Genomic DNA, 16973 nt, shown 5'->3' on the forward strand with positions numbered 1-16973 from the left:
AGTACATCATTGGGGGTCCTCGGTGAAGGAGAGCTGGGCAGGGCTTAGGTGAGTGCATATCTGTGCATGCATGAGTCTGCATGATGAATAACTCATCTTCTCAGGAAAAAAATTCATGTAATAAATACCTGCTGAGTGCCTACTGTGTTCTCCTGGGCACCTATGCCAGGCTCTCAGGATGAAGCTGTGAACAACAAAGACACAGCCCCAGCCCCTCAAGGGACAAACATCTCAATTCAACCCAGATGAAACAGACTCGACATTTTCCTCTGTGTCATCAAAGCCGAAGGCACCGATTTTAAAGATACATTCTTTAAAGAGTTATTTAAGCAAAACTCAGGAAGTGTGGTTTGGTCCCCTCTGAAATTCAATAGGAAGATAGCAGGCAGCACTTTGCTCAATTAGTTTGGTTGAGCAAACTTCCTTCACAGTCACATGTCCATGTCTGCTCGTGATGAATTCCACCGCTGTCTTCTATTACCAACCCATGTGGCATGCAGGGACAGTGAGAACTGACTTTCCTTTGTAGTCAACAGAGCTTAAGACAAAGGGTGAGTGCCTCCTCATGATGTGAGGGAAAACACTGCAATCTGAGAAAGTGAGAAGATGTTTGCTTGTCATATGTTCTTTGGTTCTGGAACATTATTTTACATATTTGTTGGTAAAAAACAACAACAAACCAACAACCTAGTTTCTTTCCACTTAAAAATATTTCAAAAACCTGTTTCATTCCAGGACTAAGAACATCCCCATATTTCCATGTGTTCCCTGTATTTTTTTTTTCAACTGTTGCCATCTTTTTGGATGTAATGTCAATTACTCCCTAAAAGAGAGGTAACTGTACACACTTCTATTTAAACCAAGACAATTAAAATTTTGTTTTGGAGAGTTTGCAATACCTCCAGATAGTTAGAGATGCTTAGAGTGTTACTAAATTAGGGCCTGTGAATGCTAATATAGAGAGACCATGCCATTAGATCAAGTTAGGAAATAGACTTTGCTCACGGAAATAACTCAACCATCAATCTCATTGGAGCCCATCAATATTAACAGCAGGAAGTGGGGGGAACCATCTCTCCCTAAGCATTTGCAAACCAAACCTCAGAGGCATGTAAACCTCACGACTTTAAGTGTGAACACATTTTGCTTCTGTTTGTATTTTCCTGAGGCAAGGGGCTTCTTTCATCTACTACCTGGAGTGCAGTGTGGGTTCTGCTCTTAAGGGACTCACCCTACCTTAAAGGTCTTCAGAACCTCTTGAGAGTTCTTGGGTTGGGAGTAAGGCTTGGGTGTCAGCATAGGCACTGCTTTGGGAGTGACAGTTTTGCTTGGAGACCCACTGCCTCCTGACATGCTGGCATCCAGAATGCTGGTACGAGCGATGGTGGTTTCCACAGTGGCAGTGAATTTGGGTGGAGGCAGTGACTGCTGCCGCAGGTATTTCATGGGGTTGGGGTCGTTCGGGAAGGGGGAGAAGTTTGGCTCTGTTGAATGGCTTCTTTCCAGGATTTTTGGCATCTCCAAGCGTTCAAGAACAGCCTCGCTAATGGTGAACCTCTCGATGTATTGCTGAAGGATCCCTTCCGCCTCCTCCTGGGACCGCGCGTTCTTATACGCCTCATGCAGCTCCCTCTCTCTCCGCTCTCTGAAGCATGGGCATGGGAGAGAGAAGCAATACAGAGGTCAACGTTTTCATCATCATAAAACTGCAAGGAGCTGCAGAGACAGCACGGGAGCCTCTGTGATAACCAACAATTTTTAGAAAAAACACATCTGGACAATATTGTACATTAAACAACAACAACAACAAACAGAAAGGACCCACTTTTCTTGAACAATTTCTCTGTAGGTTTTGATGCTTTTCCTCCGTTCACTTGTCCCATCCTCTCCAGCCATTAATTTCTCCATTTTTTTCCTTTCTTCCTCTTTCTTGATTAAGTCCTGAGAAGCACTTCTTCTACGGCTCTTCCACCGAGCCAGGTCCTGTGGGGGTGGGTTTGGCGGAGATAAAACATATTTTTCAGGCTTTTTAAATTCCATGTCTACTTTTCAGAGTTTAGTGGGCACTGACTATGGGCCAGGCACCATGCCTGGGCATTCCCACCGAATCCAGTGGAGGTCTGGTTGGAATAAGGATGCCCCAAAGGCAGGAAGTCTCCCAGAGCAGGGTAGCACGTTTATTTAAACATGGCAATGTGAAATTTGCAATCATATTCCATGGCAGTTTCCAAATTTTAAAGCATTGTCCTACAGGGGATTGTAAAAAACTTCATTTCTTGCTTTTTATGACTTCTGCATTGTGAGTGGACTTGTTGACAATACAATGGTAGGAATTAACTACAGACCTACACAATGCCCTCAGGGAAGAAAGAAGAGGCAGAAAAAAAAATCAGCTTTGGGGTCTCACAGAAACGACTACGATTCTGTATGTATTAATTCTTCTGATCCTTACAACAGCCTCACCACAAAACCTACAGGCAATTACATTCTGGAGTCAGATGGATGGGATTGCAGCTTGGGACATGATCCCAGCTCTGTCTCTTCCATGCTGCGGAATCACACTTCTCAGCCTCTCTGCACCTCCGTTTCCTCATCTCTAAAACAGGGATGATTTTAACACCTACTCTTACAAGCTTATTGTGAGAGTTAAATGAGCTAGTGCATATAAGGTACCAGGCACATAGGAAGTGCTCAATACACTGTGGACACAGTTATCATGACAATTAAGCGACTAACGGTAGAGTCAAGTTTGCAACTGCTATCTTGGAATGCTCTGTGAGGATTAAATGAAAGAATCCACTCTCCCTCCGATCATCCCTATCTTTAAGTTCTTCCCCGACAATCTCCAGGCCCCCATCAGAATCTGCAGCCTTCCGTCCCTAGCTCTCTCACTCACTAGCTGTGTGACTTTGGGCAAGTTACTCAGCTGTTCTGGGACTCATCTGTGGAAATGAGGACGATGGTAATAGTTGCTGGCTCATCAAGCTACTAAGAGGATTAAAGAATTATTACATGCACAGCACTTAGAATAGTGCCTGCTACGGACAGGCTTTCAATGTTGGTAATTATCGTTTTCATCATCATCATTATTAATGTCAAATATATAATCTCAAAAGACGTGCCTCAATTCCACATCGCGTGCCAGTTGCTTCCCGCGGGCTCCCCCCTCCTGTGTGGCCAACCTTCTCGCGAGGATACTTGCGGATTATTTGCCTGTCATTCACTCCTCACCCTTCACGTTGCTATTTTAACCTTCCTTTCATGCCCACATTCACTGTGTCACTGTTTGAAATCCTAGATGCTCCCTTCCCCTGCATGGCTTTCCAATCCAGGCCTACCCACCCCACCGGATTTTCTGCTTCAAAGGGCCCCTAACCCACAGCGCTGGGCAGCCTCCCCGCTGCCCCGGCCAGCACTCACATCTTGCCATTTGTCGTCCTCTTCCCGCAGCTGGCTGTTTATCAGTTGCAGCTGCTCCTGGCGGGCCCTGCTGTGCGGCTGCACTGCAGCCTCCTCCTCACACCGCATGTCAAACATACTCGTGCTCCTGAGTGTGGAGAGAGCAGAGACAAAAATGGACCGGCATCAGCGCCATTGGCTCCGTGCGTTCTGGGCCGCTCGGCCGCGTGGGGGCGCTACCGCGCTCGCTCGGAAAACTGTCCCTTGCCCTCAGCCAGCAGCGTGCACGCCAGCACCCCCACCTCTTCTCCTTTTGCCGCAAAAGCCAAAATGTGAGCATCTTTGTCTTCAGTGGTCAATATAATTTTACAAGTAGGTGCCAAAGCATGTTTAAAGAAGAGCTAGAAAAGGTATATGAAGCTCTGGGTTCCTCTCATTCGGAAATGTATTAGAAAATAAAAAGAGAGAATGGAAAGGTTTAACTTGGGGAGAGTTTGTGGAGGAGGGTGGCGTTCCAGGAGGAAAAACTTCATTACAGTACATGCTCTTTGGGTAAAGACCTGGCTTAAATGCTTTCTACATGAACTGAGGCAATCTCTCCATTAAAAAAAAATCACACGGCCTTAAGTCTAAGACACCCATCTTTTCATACTGCACTATTTTATGAATTGTGGATGCATCCAACAACTGCGCATTAGTGATGCATGTGTGTTTGATGTGGTTATTCTATAAATCTGCAAGTTGATAGTGCAGTTGATGGAATCTTGGAATCAATAATATAAGGTATTGCCCTGACTGGTTTGGCTCAGTGGATAGAGCGTCGGCCTGTGGACTCAAGGGTCCCGGGTTCGATTCTGGTCAAGGGCATGTACCTTGGTTGTGGGCACATCCCCAGTAGGAGGTGTGCAGGAAGCAGCTGATCGATGTTTCTCTCTCATCGATGTTTCTAACTCTCTCTCCCTCTCCCTTCCTCTCTGTAAAAAATCAATAAAATATATTAAAAAAAGAAAAGAAAAGAAGGTATTTTATATTAAGATTAAGGAATAAAATATATAAATCACTATATACTTTGTATCCTAAGATTCTCAGAATCATTTTTGTCAGGATACCTCTGAATTTACTCTTTCAAAAGAAAAATACAGGGAAAACCACTGAAAACCCTAATATATTCTATAGGCGCTTATGAAATGGTAGGCAAGACCCTGAGGTCTTTCCTGTAATGCTTATATCGAGCTATGTTCCAGCAGAAGCTCAAGCAGCCAGATGGAAACAGAAATAAAAACCAAAGCAAAGGTCCCTTCTCTTTCTTTTTCTCTCTCAAAGAAACGAGGCGCTCTGGGACCACGTGGGTGTGACAGTCCCCAAATCCAGAAATGGAGGGCCCTTTAAAGTTCACTCTAAGAATAGGAGAGCTTGATAGTCCGTTTTTGAAGCCAGAGTAACACAAAGAAGAAGAAAAGCCATGCATTTAGACCCCAACTAATTCCAGACATCATCAGTGACGTCCAAAATAGTTTTCGCCAGGGCCAGGCAATGCGCAGGCAGCGAGGCCGGATGCCGCGGGTTCCTCGGCAGGCAGCTCTCAGAGAGGAAACGTGCCCCCCACGGCAGTGGCTGCCCAGCTGCACTTCAAGCCACTCAGAATAAATCTGCAAAATGAATCTCTCTAGATGTTGGACAATTTAAATCTGACCCAAGAGAGCTGAAACTGAAGACTGTACTTGTAATCTGTCTTCCCCAGGAGTATTCTAATAATCTGTCCACAGAGAACTTTTATCTGAGCTCAGATATGACAAACCACCTGGTGGAGCCGCCCCCACAGATCAGTGGGTAGTGTTGATTGTGGGAGCCACACCTTCCAGATAAGCTCGAGTCCTCAAGAGGTAGGAGGGACTGCGAGTTTCCCCTTGTTTATTAACTTTTAGGAAAGATTTAGGAATTTGCAGAGTTAGGTAGAAAAGTAGAACCCATAGTTTTTTTGAACTTCATGGACCAAAATTCACTTAAGTAGGCTTTCAGAAAGAGACCGGAATTCATCCCATTCCTCCTCTCAGAGTTTTAAAAAAAAAAGTCTTACCTTTAAATATATTCGATTTAGTCAGTTCATCTTTTAAGGCAATTCAGTGTTTGTGAAGATCTTAGCAGGCAAAAATCTCTCTGAGCTGGGACGCTCTCATAACCTATTCAGTAGCTGGCAGATTGTGGGAGGGAAAGTAGGTCCCTTCCTTTGACTTGGTCATTTATATAATTTCCAAAGGGCAGAATTTTGGTTTAGGCCACAATGTGTGGCCATACAGCCAGGTCTTCTTCTGGGAACCCAGGAAAAAAAGTCTCCAACGTGGGGAATCGCCTATCTCACATGACAGACAGAGAGAAGACAAGAGTGAGGCCTTCAGATCTAACCTCTGTCTGGGTTTCTACCTCTGTCCTATGAAGAAGTTCTAACTGCCTCAGCCCAAATGTGGCCAAAAGCTGGTTAGTGAAATAAAAAGAGAAACTTTTTTTTGCCCTCTCCTATACCAGGAAGCAGTATTTTCCCCAGAGTTGTTTTGTTTTTTAAAGAAATACCAGCAAACTGGCCAAAAAGGAAACAGCAAAACTATGAGCAATGTCTTCAGGACATTTAAAAAAAAGGAGCTAAGCAAGTTGAGAATTGAAAATATTAGCCAGAAAATAGGCTGAGTCACCATTCAGAAAATGCTCCCTAGTCCAGAAGTCGTACTCAGCCTCCAAAATGCAGAAGTGAGTATCTAAGGATGGGCTGGGGGACCCTGATGAAGCCCAGGTTCCAGAACATGAATGTGACTTGCACTAACCTTGTGCTTCTTCACACAATAAGCCGTGCCCTTGGGCTGTGGTGACAAGGGGCCCCGGCTTCAGAGGCTGGGAGTCTCTGTTGGTGGTGGGTTGGCATTTTGGGGGCCAGGATTAAATTACCTCAAGGGGAGCCTGGGAATTGTTTCGGGGCCAAGTCCAAGGTAAGGGAATTAAGAGCAAGATGGCCTGTGGCTCTCACAGCACAGCGCTCTGCTGGTGGGGAGCGTGTTGGGGGAGGAGGCGGCAAAGGGCAAGAAGGTGAAACTAAATAGACGGAAACATTCCTGGCTTGCCAGGCGGCGGAAATTTCTGTTTGCCTGTGTGGTGGGTCTGCCCCTGACCTGGGTTTTCCTTCGGGCACATCTTTTTTTGATTGGGCTGTATTTTAAGAATGTGTCAATTATGAATAAGTAGAGCCCGTGCCAGTAATTGCCCTTACATGTTTGAAAAAGGGAGACAGTGAGGTATTAAACGAAACATAGTATGACGCTCTATTTAAAAAATAAAGTCCCCATATAAACTTTTCATTTTGTTCCTCATGTGGGTTCACGTGAATTGTGTCTACTCCAAGAAGGAAATTTGGTACGTCTGATATGCCTAGATAAGACGTCTGGAAAAGAAGCTCCTTTTACCCTTCTTATTCCATAAGGCTGCTCCCTGTACATTTAGAGAAGGAGCGAAGGGCGTCCCCAACCCTGCCCCTTTAAAGAAGTCATTAACTTCTGTGGGTGAGCTTTCACACTCAGGGACAGGCAGAATCCAAGAGCTCTTTAATAGAGCTCTTTTTTTTTTCACCTTTAGGATTTCCCAGAGATCTAGCTCAGGCAATTGCGCGGTGTCTTTGCACTGATGAAGAATAAATCCATTCCATCAAAATGTTTTTTTTTCTACCAAATCAAAGTCATGTTGTGCCCATCAATCTTAGGTAATCCTCCTTTCAGTGACTGTTAAATATTGCCACTGCAGATTTTAAGAGTAATAACCAGGGCTTAACTTTACAGACGACTTAACTCCATGCCGTCAGCCAAGCTCAGGCTTGGATTTAGGTTTGGTTGTGAGATGTGAATGCTGCGTATGTCAGGCCACAAAGCAATGAGAGATCACACGTTGGAAAGTGATGTCCGTGGTGCTGGAGGCAGACTGCTTGGGGCTTACAGTACAAGCTAAGCTGACATCTTGAGCACGAAAACGGAAAAAGCATGACTGGAAAACAGTAAATTTGGGCTAACGCTCATTGTCACTGATGCAGATGACAGTTGTGTGTGTTCCACACCACCCTTTGGATTCCTCACTATAGGGCTGGGAATTATGGCTCAGAGCAGGAAAAATGCCTCTCACAGAGGAAAGACATCAGGCGACTGATGGTGAAATTACCTATTAATCCTGTTTTTTTAAAACGCAAGTTACTCCAATCTGAGGAAGCTAGTATTCTGCTGGGAAAACTTGTGCCTTGGATGTTCGTTTCAGAATTTTCTGTGTATGGGAAATCCATTTTGGAAATGGAGTCAGTGTGGTCCCAAACAGGAGAATGTGGATTCTTCTAAAATGTGGAGGGAGGCAAAGATGGGCAGTGAATCTCTGAGAGGAGGGGAAGCAGGGAGAGGAAGCCCGAGTCCTCTTTTAAATCGTGAGTCCTTGCTATGCCACGGAACCTGACCGAAATCCCAACATTTTGGTGTCAAGCATCCCGCAGTTTATATTACTGCAACCTGGGAAGAACTTGGGCTTCTGAATCCATAATTAGCGGTTTAGGATTTATTTTCTTAGTTTAAGAAAATTTTGTGGCCATGAGAATGACTGCTTCATTGTTAACGCCAAGCCCTAACATATCAAAATTTAAATTCAAATGCAGAATTCTGCTTTAATAATTCCATGGTTCAGAAAGGGTACCAACATCCAAACGGTAACAAGCACAACTTTAACATGCCCCGTCTATGGAAAGCAAATGTTAAGTTTTAAGCAGCAGCTGCATATTAGAATCATGCTTTAGTTGCTTTTTCATTCATCTCTCCTGCACAGAACATATGTTCTGCATTCCAACTTCAGGGGCTTTTTGAGGCTGCACGCGTCGGTTAGCTATTCCGTTCACTGTTGCACCAATTGCATTTCTATTAGTGGTAAGTACTGAAGGCATGCAGTTTAGGCTAGTAATTAACGTATTCCTATGAATACAAGACAACTTACTCTGCGTCATCAGACACAGGAGTTCTCGGACCGTATCTATAAGACCAAATACAAAATTAGAGGATTGAAAAGACAAGGTTAACGCTGTAACCAAGCTGAAAAGAAAAACTGCTGGTGAAATGTTAAGTGTGCCAAACGTTTTCCCCCTGATCATAATGGAAGAAAAGTGTCATTATACAATTAATAATGTTCATTAACTTCTGAAAGTGAAAGGAGCATCTTGACAGTTCTAAAGAATGCAAAATGTGTATTAAAACACAGAGGAGAAATGAAAGGGAACTCCACGCCACCCACACAGAAACAAACCTGTTCAATATAAGCACAAAAGGCTTAGGTGCAACCCACAATGTGTAGAGAAGGCAGCTTTTAAAAACCCAAACCTGCATTAGGGTTGCTCACAAACAGTTAAGCTGTTCATGCCTTATGTTTAGCCGTAGTGAGCTGTAATGGACACCCAACATAGAAGCATGTGCTTACTGGCCCTGTCCCTGACGTGTTAATGCATTTGCACAAATGACATCAAAGAGCCTTTCTGCAGTTTTCTGAAAGCAAACCAGGACTCCAGACCAGAACCCCAATCAGTGCCTTCTGCATGCATTTGACAAAAACCACAATTCCTAGAAAACGGGCAGCCTTAATCCAAACCAGACTTGGCTATTCCATCACTTGAAACACCAAAGTGTTTTTTACAATCTTTGATAGTCTTCTGATTATTTTGATCTACAAAGAGGTACCCTCTTCGATATAGGCATTTTAAGTTTTAATGTGTCTGATAAAGAAAAAGAAAAGGTCAAGTTAGAAAACAAAATTAGAACTTCAGAAGGGCATATTTTAAGCACATTTTAAAGATGCAGCTCCCTCCAGGGCTGTCTCCTCTGCAAAGGGGGATTTTAAGAGAAGGTTCTTCCTTACGCTCTGAAAGGCTGTTCCTCTCTGCATTCTGATGGTGGCTAAAGAGTTATTTAAGTAAATAAAAACTTCCCGCTTTCAGTTTTCAGTAAATTCCATTGTGGGGTTTTCAGCAAAAATAACCAGATCCCCTGCTTTAGTTTCCTAACAGTTTACTACAGGGTAACAAGTAATTTCTAAAGATCTCTTCCTATAATCTTAGAGAAAGCACTCCAGAATACATGGTTATGCACACACAAACACCCTTCTCTCTTATGTTTTTATCACTCTAGAAGTTTTCATTCAATGACAATTATTTTCATTCATAGTGAAGGCAACCACACCAACGCAAAACCCAACCTATTTGTTGCCCCGGCCAAAAACCCACAGGGAAGGGTTTGTGGATGTTTCTCTTCTGGTAGTACAGTTCCTTTTCCATTTCTCCAGGGGGTAGTTTCAAAAGGTGCTAAAATCTAACCTAATACGCTTAGTTTTCCAAAAACACCATGACATAGAAGCAGATGACTGGTGGATTTCTGCACATCGAGGGAATGAATAAGCAGCGTTAATTCTGAAGACTGGAGAAATGTTTCCCATGGAATTAATAGGCCTATTGGAATAGACTTACTCAAATATAATGTTTTCTCAATTATATATGAAGAGCTGAGAACGTATTCCTAATAGATGGTTAATCTAGAAATAACCAATAAAATAGTTGGTTATGCATTTTTGTGTCTCTATTTGAGAGTTTCTGTTAATGTTTGATTGAAGTATAACATACACACAGAAAGTACACATACCATACACCTCAGTGATTTTTCACAAACCGAGCATACCTATACACTAGTGTTGAATGTCTTGTGAATGGGCCCATACAGTATGTACTCCTTTGAGTTTGGCTTCTTTAGCATATTTTATTAGCAGTTCAGCTATGTGGTTGCTGCAGGATATAGTTGAATTTAAATGGCTTCTACACAAAACACAGCATTTCATGACATCTCTGCCCACAAACGCACATGTACACTAAAATGTAAGATCCATAAGGGCAGGGGTTTTTCTCTTGGGGTTCCCTGAGGAGTGACCAGACTAGGCCCCCGATAAGTGTTTATTGACTATTTATTGGATGGTCTGGGAATTGAAAAGAATAGCACAGTCTCTGAAGATAAACTTATTTTTTTCCCTTTACTATCCACTGTGGATTTAAGGAATTTCTTCTCAGACTGATTTATCAGCTTTAGAGGACATCGATTTAAGCAGAAATGCCTTTGCTATTAAGCAGAAGATAATTAGAGCTTGTGCTCCAAATGGCTTTCCCAGTTGTCCTATGGGAAATATAAATGTAAACGTAGGTTAAAAAATAATAAAGTGATTTTTTAAAATGCAAAGTAGGTGAGTCAATAGGCTATGAGGTACAAAATTGGCCCGATAAATCACAGTTTGTATAAGCATCTTAAAAAAAAAAAGCAACTAATAAAGTTTCATTGTGAGGGTTGGGGTACTTAGAAAGATAAATGAAATATTCTATGCACCTACTGATTGCATTTATGTAACTTTCAGAATTAATAAAGCACTTCAGAATTAATAATTAGTTGTTATATATTTTCATATGGTGAACTAACACACGCTTCATTTGAAGTGAGAGGGGAAAATGGGTTGCTGCTCATTTAAGATTATCCCCCAGCACCCAGCACAGTGTAGTTTACAGACAATAATTACTCAATAAATATGTTGTAAGAAAAATGAATTCCCAAGGGAATCTATCAGACTCCGGTGCATTGGTGCTGGAGTGGGACAGGGACTTTCCACTCGGAAAGAGCTGGGTTTGAATCTTGGATCGGTAATTACCAGCTGTGCAGACATGGGGGTTCCTCACTGCAGGGTGCAGATGAAAATTCTTACTTTCAAAGGTTACGCAAGTCGTAAACGGGAAAGTACCTAGAATGCAGGCAGCTGTCGACCTCTCTCCCTTCCTTCCTTTCATTCTAACTTGCTTTACAGTAGCCCATGGATCCAGGACCAGGCTCTGTCAGGGCACCTACAAAGTGAGTGACTGGTGGACCAGTCTTAACCAGCCCTAACCATTTGACATCCAAGTGAGAGCCACTCACTTACCTTCCCTCTACATCAGGCATGGAGCTAACATCCATTCAGCCTACCCGTGAATTCTCAGAAAGTGAGCTAGAGGGAGCAGACACACCTTGCAAAGGCTACACAGTACTCTCCAGCCATCAAGTAGAGCATGAGTATTACCCCTGCTCCCTGAAGCTAGTGTTATAATAAGGCTGTACTAGGGTATTATTATTCTAATTCAGAAGAATGAATTATAATAAAACAGATGAAATCCAGATGATAAAGATGGCTAGGATATTAATTTTAAAATTTTAAGATTACTTAGGGTTCTTCCTGCTCCCCATTGCACCCTCTGTCCCACTGCCACTAAGGTTTTATAGTGGAACTTACAATTATGCTAAACACCCCCACCGCTTTGCCCTGCACTGATCGGATGGTCCACAGATCTATCACTCTGGTTAAATAGCAACAGAAGCTTCAACCTATAGGACCTTAAACAAGACCATGAACCCAGGTTTATTATTCCCCTACTCTTCATTTTAAATCAAGTTACAATGCAGCACAGAAGTGCCACATCTAGAAAACACTGTTTCCTAATGTTGACATTAATTCACAGATTTTATAAGTGGTATGCATCCTCTTTGGGCTGGAAGACCCTCTTAGAATCAGAGTGAAATCAAGTACTAGTCGATCAGAAAGAGGTTCAGCCCCTTCACCCAAAGGTTCCTATATGAGTTGGGAAGAGACAAAAGAGCTTCTCATGTAGGGTGCACACAGATGAGAGTTTAACAGAAAAACTCACAACTGAACCATTCTTTCCACACCTGTTTACATGCAAAAAAGGGAAAGCAAATTCTTAGCAGACTGGGCCAGTTTTTATCACTCCGTTTCTGTAAGCAGTACACAGTAAGTGGCATTGATGTGCCATAAGGCATTAATAAACATATTCAAAGCATGTATCAAGGCTCAGAAGGGGGAGAAACAAAGTCACAAGAAACAGGGCACAGGATAATCTTCTGACCTCTTATCTTTCATGGGTGGGCCCTTGGCAGATTCTTGCACTTCCTGCTGTTTTGCAAATGGAACCGGAAGGAACTGGTTTGGGTTGGATCCACTGTGTCTAAGAGACATCCCAGTTCTCCTGGCCATCATGTCATCTTTTTGGGAATCACACAGCTTTCCTTGTTTTTTCAGTCCACTGCCACTCCAGGCAGGAGCTGTCATCTTCTCTGAGCTCTCTTCTCTCCCCGAAGCCTCCCATTCAGAGGCCAGAGGACACGAACTAGGGCAACATTCAGTCCAGCCAGTCAAAGTCCACTTATCACTAAAGATACGTTCAGTAGCATCACTCGCTTGGCGTTAACTCAAGACAGAAGGAGCCAATGTCCACAGAGACAGCAGCACGCATAGCAACTGAGTATTAATACCGTGGGCCTCCACCATGCAACTGGTACTCACATGGGAAGGGGTTTCCCTTCCTGGTTTTCATACTTTCTGAGAAGAAAATCTGGCCAGTGTCCAACCACATGCAAAGGCTACAATCTCTACCCAGAGGGGGCACTGGAAGCGGAACTGTGACCCTGGGATGGGCACATTCCTTTCAGCGACTCAACTCCACATCGCATCAGTCACCAAGTGCATCCTGTGGCTCTAAGCTGCTTTTTGGGAACACAAAAGCCACACACCACAGAGGCAGCACACCCTGGAATGCAGGCAAGGCGCTCACAGTGGCTGGCCGCTCTCTTCGCATCTTTCAGCCTTTGGCGGCATCTCAGAATCTCTTTGAGCAACTCCTTTCTCTTCTTTGCCATCCTGTGGCAGCTGTTTGGATGTAACTAAAGCCAAAGAGGACAGCTTTACTACGAGGAAAGAATTCACACCAGAGGCCTCGACCCCACCTGTCATCCTTCACCTCCCAGGGAGGGAAGAAACGTGGCTCCTCACCTTCCTCTGTCCTCGTTGGGCATGCGCCCAAACTGCTGACATGCTCCTCCTGGGACTCCAGCACGGGAGCCAGCTGCGAGACCCCTCTGCAATAGTCATCTATGCCAGAGTTCACTATTCTGTTGATAATCAAGTGGCATTGGTGTCAAGAGAGAAGAGGAAAAAGTCAGGAGACAACGAAAGTCGTTGAGACGAAAGATTAAGAGAGTTCAGTTGACCTCATTCCAAAAGCCAGTTAGTAAAGATGACATATGCAAATTGAGATAATGTAATGTGTACCCTGGCAAGGGTCTAAGAAAAGACTAAGAGGGTTGAGAGACGGCCCTTCAGTAGTCAAGGACTCAAAGATGAATTTCTCATTAATTCCTAACTCCCACTCTTCCATCCAGATCGCCATCAGTTTCTGTAAACCCAACTGTGTGTTTCTGGTATACCATGCTTATTTCATCCTAAAGCCTGTTCTCCTCCATGGTGTCACCCACAGTATGGAACCAAAGAAAGCCCTCTGTCTGTCATGGATCATCTACTACAAGCATGTCAAGCTCAAAGGCTAACAGGGGCCAAATAAACAAGGTTTAAGTTCATGTGGGCCACAAAAACACAAAAGCTTCCATTTTCATAGAAACATAGGTTTATTTAGATAGAGACATGCTGAATACAAAGGGCTAAAATAAATGAGTAATTGTTAACATAAAAGAATAAAACATTTTAATAAAAATTAATATTTTTTCTTGAACATTAACTTACCAGACACTGAATAACTGCACAAATTAATAAGTGTAATGCAAATAAAGCTATCTTACTTGTTCTATGAAAGCGAAATATTTCCTGTTGCACACACCAAACAAGTCAGTCCAAGACTAATGACGTGGCAATCAGCTGCTAAAATATTTGATAGAAATGGTGCGCCTGCACGTAAGGCGTGTAAGGGAAATGAATGCAACACAATTATAGCAGTCATTAGCGAATGTTGTAGTTCGTTATTAATAATTATGTATAACAGGATATTGTAAAAATTAAGTTATGAAATTTTTATTAAAACGTCCCTTACATACCGTTATATTGGCTGGGCTGCAAAAATATTCGTTGTGGGCCACATGCGGTCTGTGGGCACGAGTTTGACATGCTCGATCTGCTATTTCCTTTGGATTTCAGGGACTGAGGAGAATGTCTTGAGCATTTCCTCCTGCCATGCAGAGCTTCACTGTGCTCCTATCATGCAGGTAGAATGGGGGCTCCCAGGAGATCGAGAGTTCTATAAGTGTCCCCTACCTGCTTAACGGAAGAGAGACCAGCTCACAGAACTGAGTCTCCAAAAGAGGGTTTGGGAATTTAAAGCTGGAAGGCCTCTAGTGGAGGTGAGAGTTGGGAACAGGCCTATAAGAGATTTTCCCAGGTGATCCCTCACAAATTTGGATGGTGATGCACCCAAAGAGATGTGTGACCCATAGGAACCCCCAAGAGAGGAGTCTTTTTTTTTCACTCAAGACTTATCCCATAGTGTTTTTGAGTAGAGGAGGGAGGAGACCTTTACTTTTTTTGTGTGTCTACTTAGATGTCCAAATTTTGAACTTATGATACTGATAACTATTTTTTCCTCCCTCTTTGGGTGAGTAAAGAGGGAAGTTATAGGTAAACCTGATTTTTATCAATACATGTTTAGAAGAAACCCTATGGATATCATTAAAACATTCCATCTAGTTCATTCAGCATTTCCAACTAATAAAATAGTGCTTGATGCAGCTGAAGGAAAAGGGTCATTTGCCAAGATTACTGACATTCCCAGGCCATGATTCTGGTGACAACAGAATCAAAATGAATGCCTGCCATTTAACTTCACACACATGCTTCCCCCCAGGGCGACACGCTAACATTAGTTTTCCGCTAACCAGCAAAAAGCCTGTTGAAACTATGTTGTCTCTGGAGGTTTCTTTAATGTGCTTCAGCAAATCCTCTAAAAGCAGCAGTGACTCCCATGCAGATCGCCTTGCACATGTTTGATGAAAAATACCTGCAGTCATTTTGTGGATTAAGCATTTGGTCCTCCTCTGGGCTGGGCGTGGCTGCTGAGGCTGGGGACACAGAGCCCGTTTGACCCTGGCGGCTGTGACTGATGACTTCTTCTACCTCCTCCCTAGGCCCGGCCTTGCCAATGCTGAGCCGCTTCCATTTCTGCTGATCTATCTCTGTCACTGGTCCAAAGTGCACAAACTTTTGCTTGGGGCCGGAAGCTTTCTTATAGGCCCTTGCTTTGCGGCTGGCAAAGTCATCCCGGATGGCAGTTTCTGGTTTGATTTCAGGTGAAGGCTCAGGGGCACAGATGTGCTCAACATCGTCATCCCTAATCAGAACCGGAAATAAGTTCTAAGGCAAGTACAAGTCAATAAGAGGTTTTTGTTGTTGTTACTGTTTTTTTTTTTTTTTTTTTTTAAGTACTAGATATATGAAAAATACTTCTCTGTCTAGAGCAGAATTGCGTTTCCATTAGTCAACCAAATGAAGAAATGATCCCTCTCTTGTTTAGGTAAATAGGGCTTTAAGTATCTATCACTTTCAAAACATCACTTCCAACATCATAATTGATGGCATAAGAAAATCTTATGGATGATAAAATATACAAATTATTAAAAAATCAAGTTTAAATTCCTTATAACAAACAAGCCTATCAAAATAACCAATAAGTTGGTTGAATTAAAGAGGATGTTTTCCATCCAGGAGGCTTGCAACTTTTTGTATTAATAAGTTTCAACTCATGCAGAATATACTCTGTGTTGTGAGAGGCATTCAGTATTTCCAGCCAGGAAGATAAAAATATGATAGAAGGATAAGCATTCAATTCCTTCAAAGTTCAGTAACAGCACCGCCAGGGGAAAACTAAGAAAAACACAACACACCTCCTCTTGCCTGACACTTTCAGTCTGTCCCACGTCTCCAAGTCGGCTTCCGTTATATTGGAGACGCTGACAAAGCTCGGAGCCTCGCGGTGAGAGGCCTGGCTGCCCTGAATTCTCCGCTGGGCCAGGTCGTCCTTGTAAATATCCGGCACTTTCCTGAGGCCCTCTTCCGCAGGTTCACTCTCCTGAGCCCGCATAACACAGGTCACTATTGACTTCAGCTCTTCTGTTTGACCCTGGTTTCTGTCAATTTGATCCAGGCCCCCACATCATCGGAAAAATAAAGTTCAAGGAAGGGGAGCAGACAAACAGATTGTCAAGCATGGAAATTTAGAGGCTGAACTAAATGATGGAAGAACCTTTCCCTTTCTCAAAAACTACGGATTCAATTGGAGCCTTGATTACTTTCACCTACCTTGCCCTTTGACACTGTAATGAGAAGGAAATTTTCCCACCAGATGACGATCTCTAGTTTAGTTTAGGAAGGGAAGCCAGAGCTCGCTGGAAGACTACTAGGGATGGTAATGAGATTTTGGTTTGTCAGTTGTAATGCCCAATTCCCACGCTATCCAAGTTACTATAACGAAGTCAAGTTTTCTGATAGAATCCCTGAGACCTCTTGGACTATCTTTTCCTGCACCAGTAAATGTTAGTAAGGAGCTCTGCATGATCCAAATTCTAGCATTAGTTTGGAGGTAGCTGGAATGTTGTTCACATACTAAAACATCTCAACCACAAACCCACAACTGCCAGAAAGTGTGTTTTAGTCCATTCTGA

The 16973-nt window shown here is 43.1% G+C and overlaps 1 protein-coding gene across 12 annotated transcripts in view; it reads right to left on the reverse strand.

The window, feature by feature from the left end:
- LIMCH1 (LIM and calponin homology domains 1) overlaps positions 1-16973 on the reverse strand; it is a gene marked incomplete at its 5' end in the record, with an annotated part of 329460 nt that overhangs the window by 49547 nt on the left and 262940 nt on the right. For 7 of the 12 annotated variants that reach the window (XM_080656359.1, XM_080656356.1, XM_080656358.1 and 4 more), the window contains 4 exons: positions 1237-1645; positions 1826-1983; positions 3421-3547; positions 8401-8436. In XM_080656359.1, the coding sequence (XP_080512485.1) occupies positions 1237-1645; positions 1826-1983; positions 3421-3547; positions 8401-8436 (730 nt within the window). Of the gene's footprint in view, positions 1-1236; positions 1646-1825; positions 1984-3420; positions 3548-8400; positions 8437-12379; positions 12641-13084; positions 13194-13302; positions 13422-15313; positions 15644-16196; positions 16440-16973 lie in introns of all 12 variants that reach the window. The other 5 variants (XM_080656360.1, XM_080656357.1, XM_080656354.1 and 2 more) reach the window with 2 other exon arrangements.

This window comes from Plecotus auritus (assembly GCF_963455305.1).
Source record: "Plecotus auritus genome assembly, chromosome: 1".
Taxonomy (NCBI): Eukaryota; Metazoa; Chordata; class Mammalia; order Chiroptera; family Vespertilionidae; genus Plecotus; species Plecotus auritus.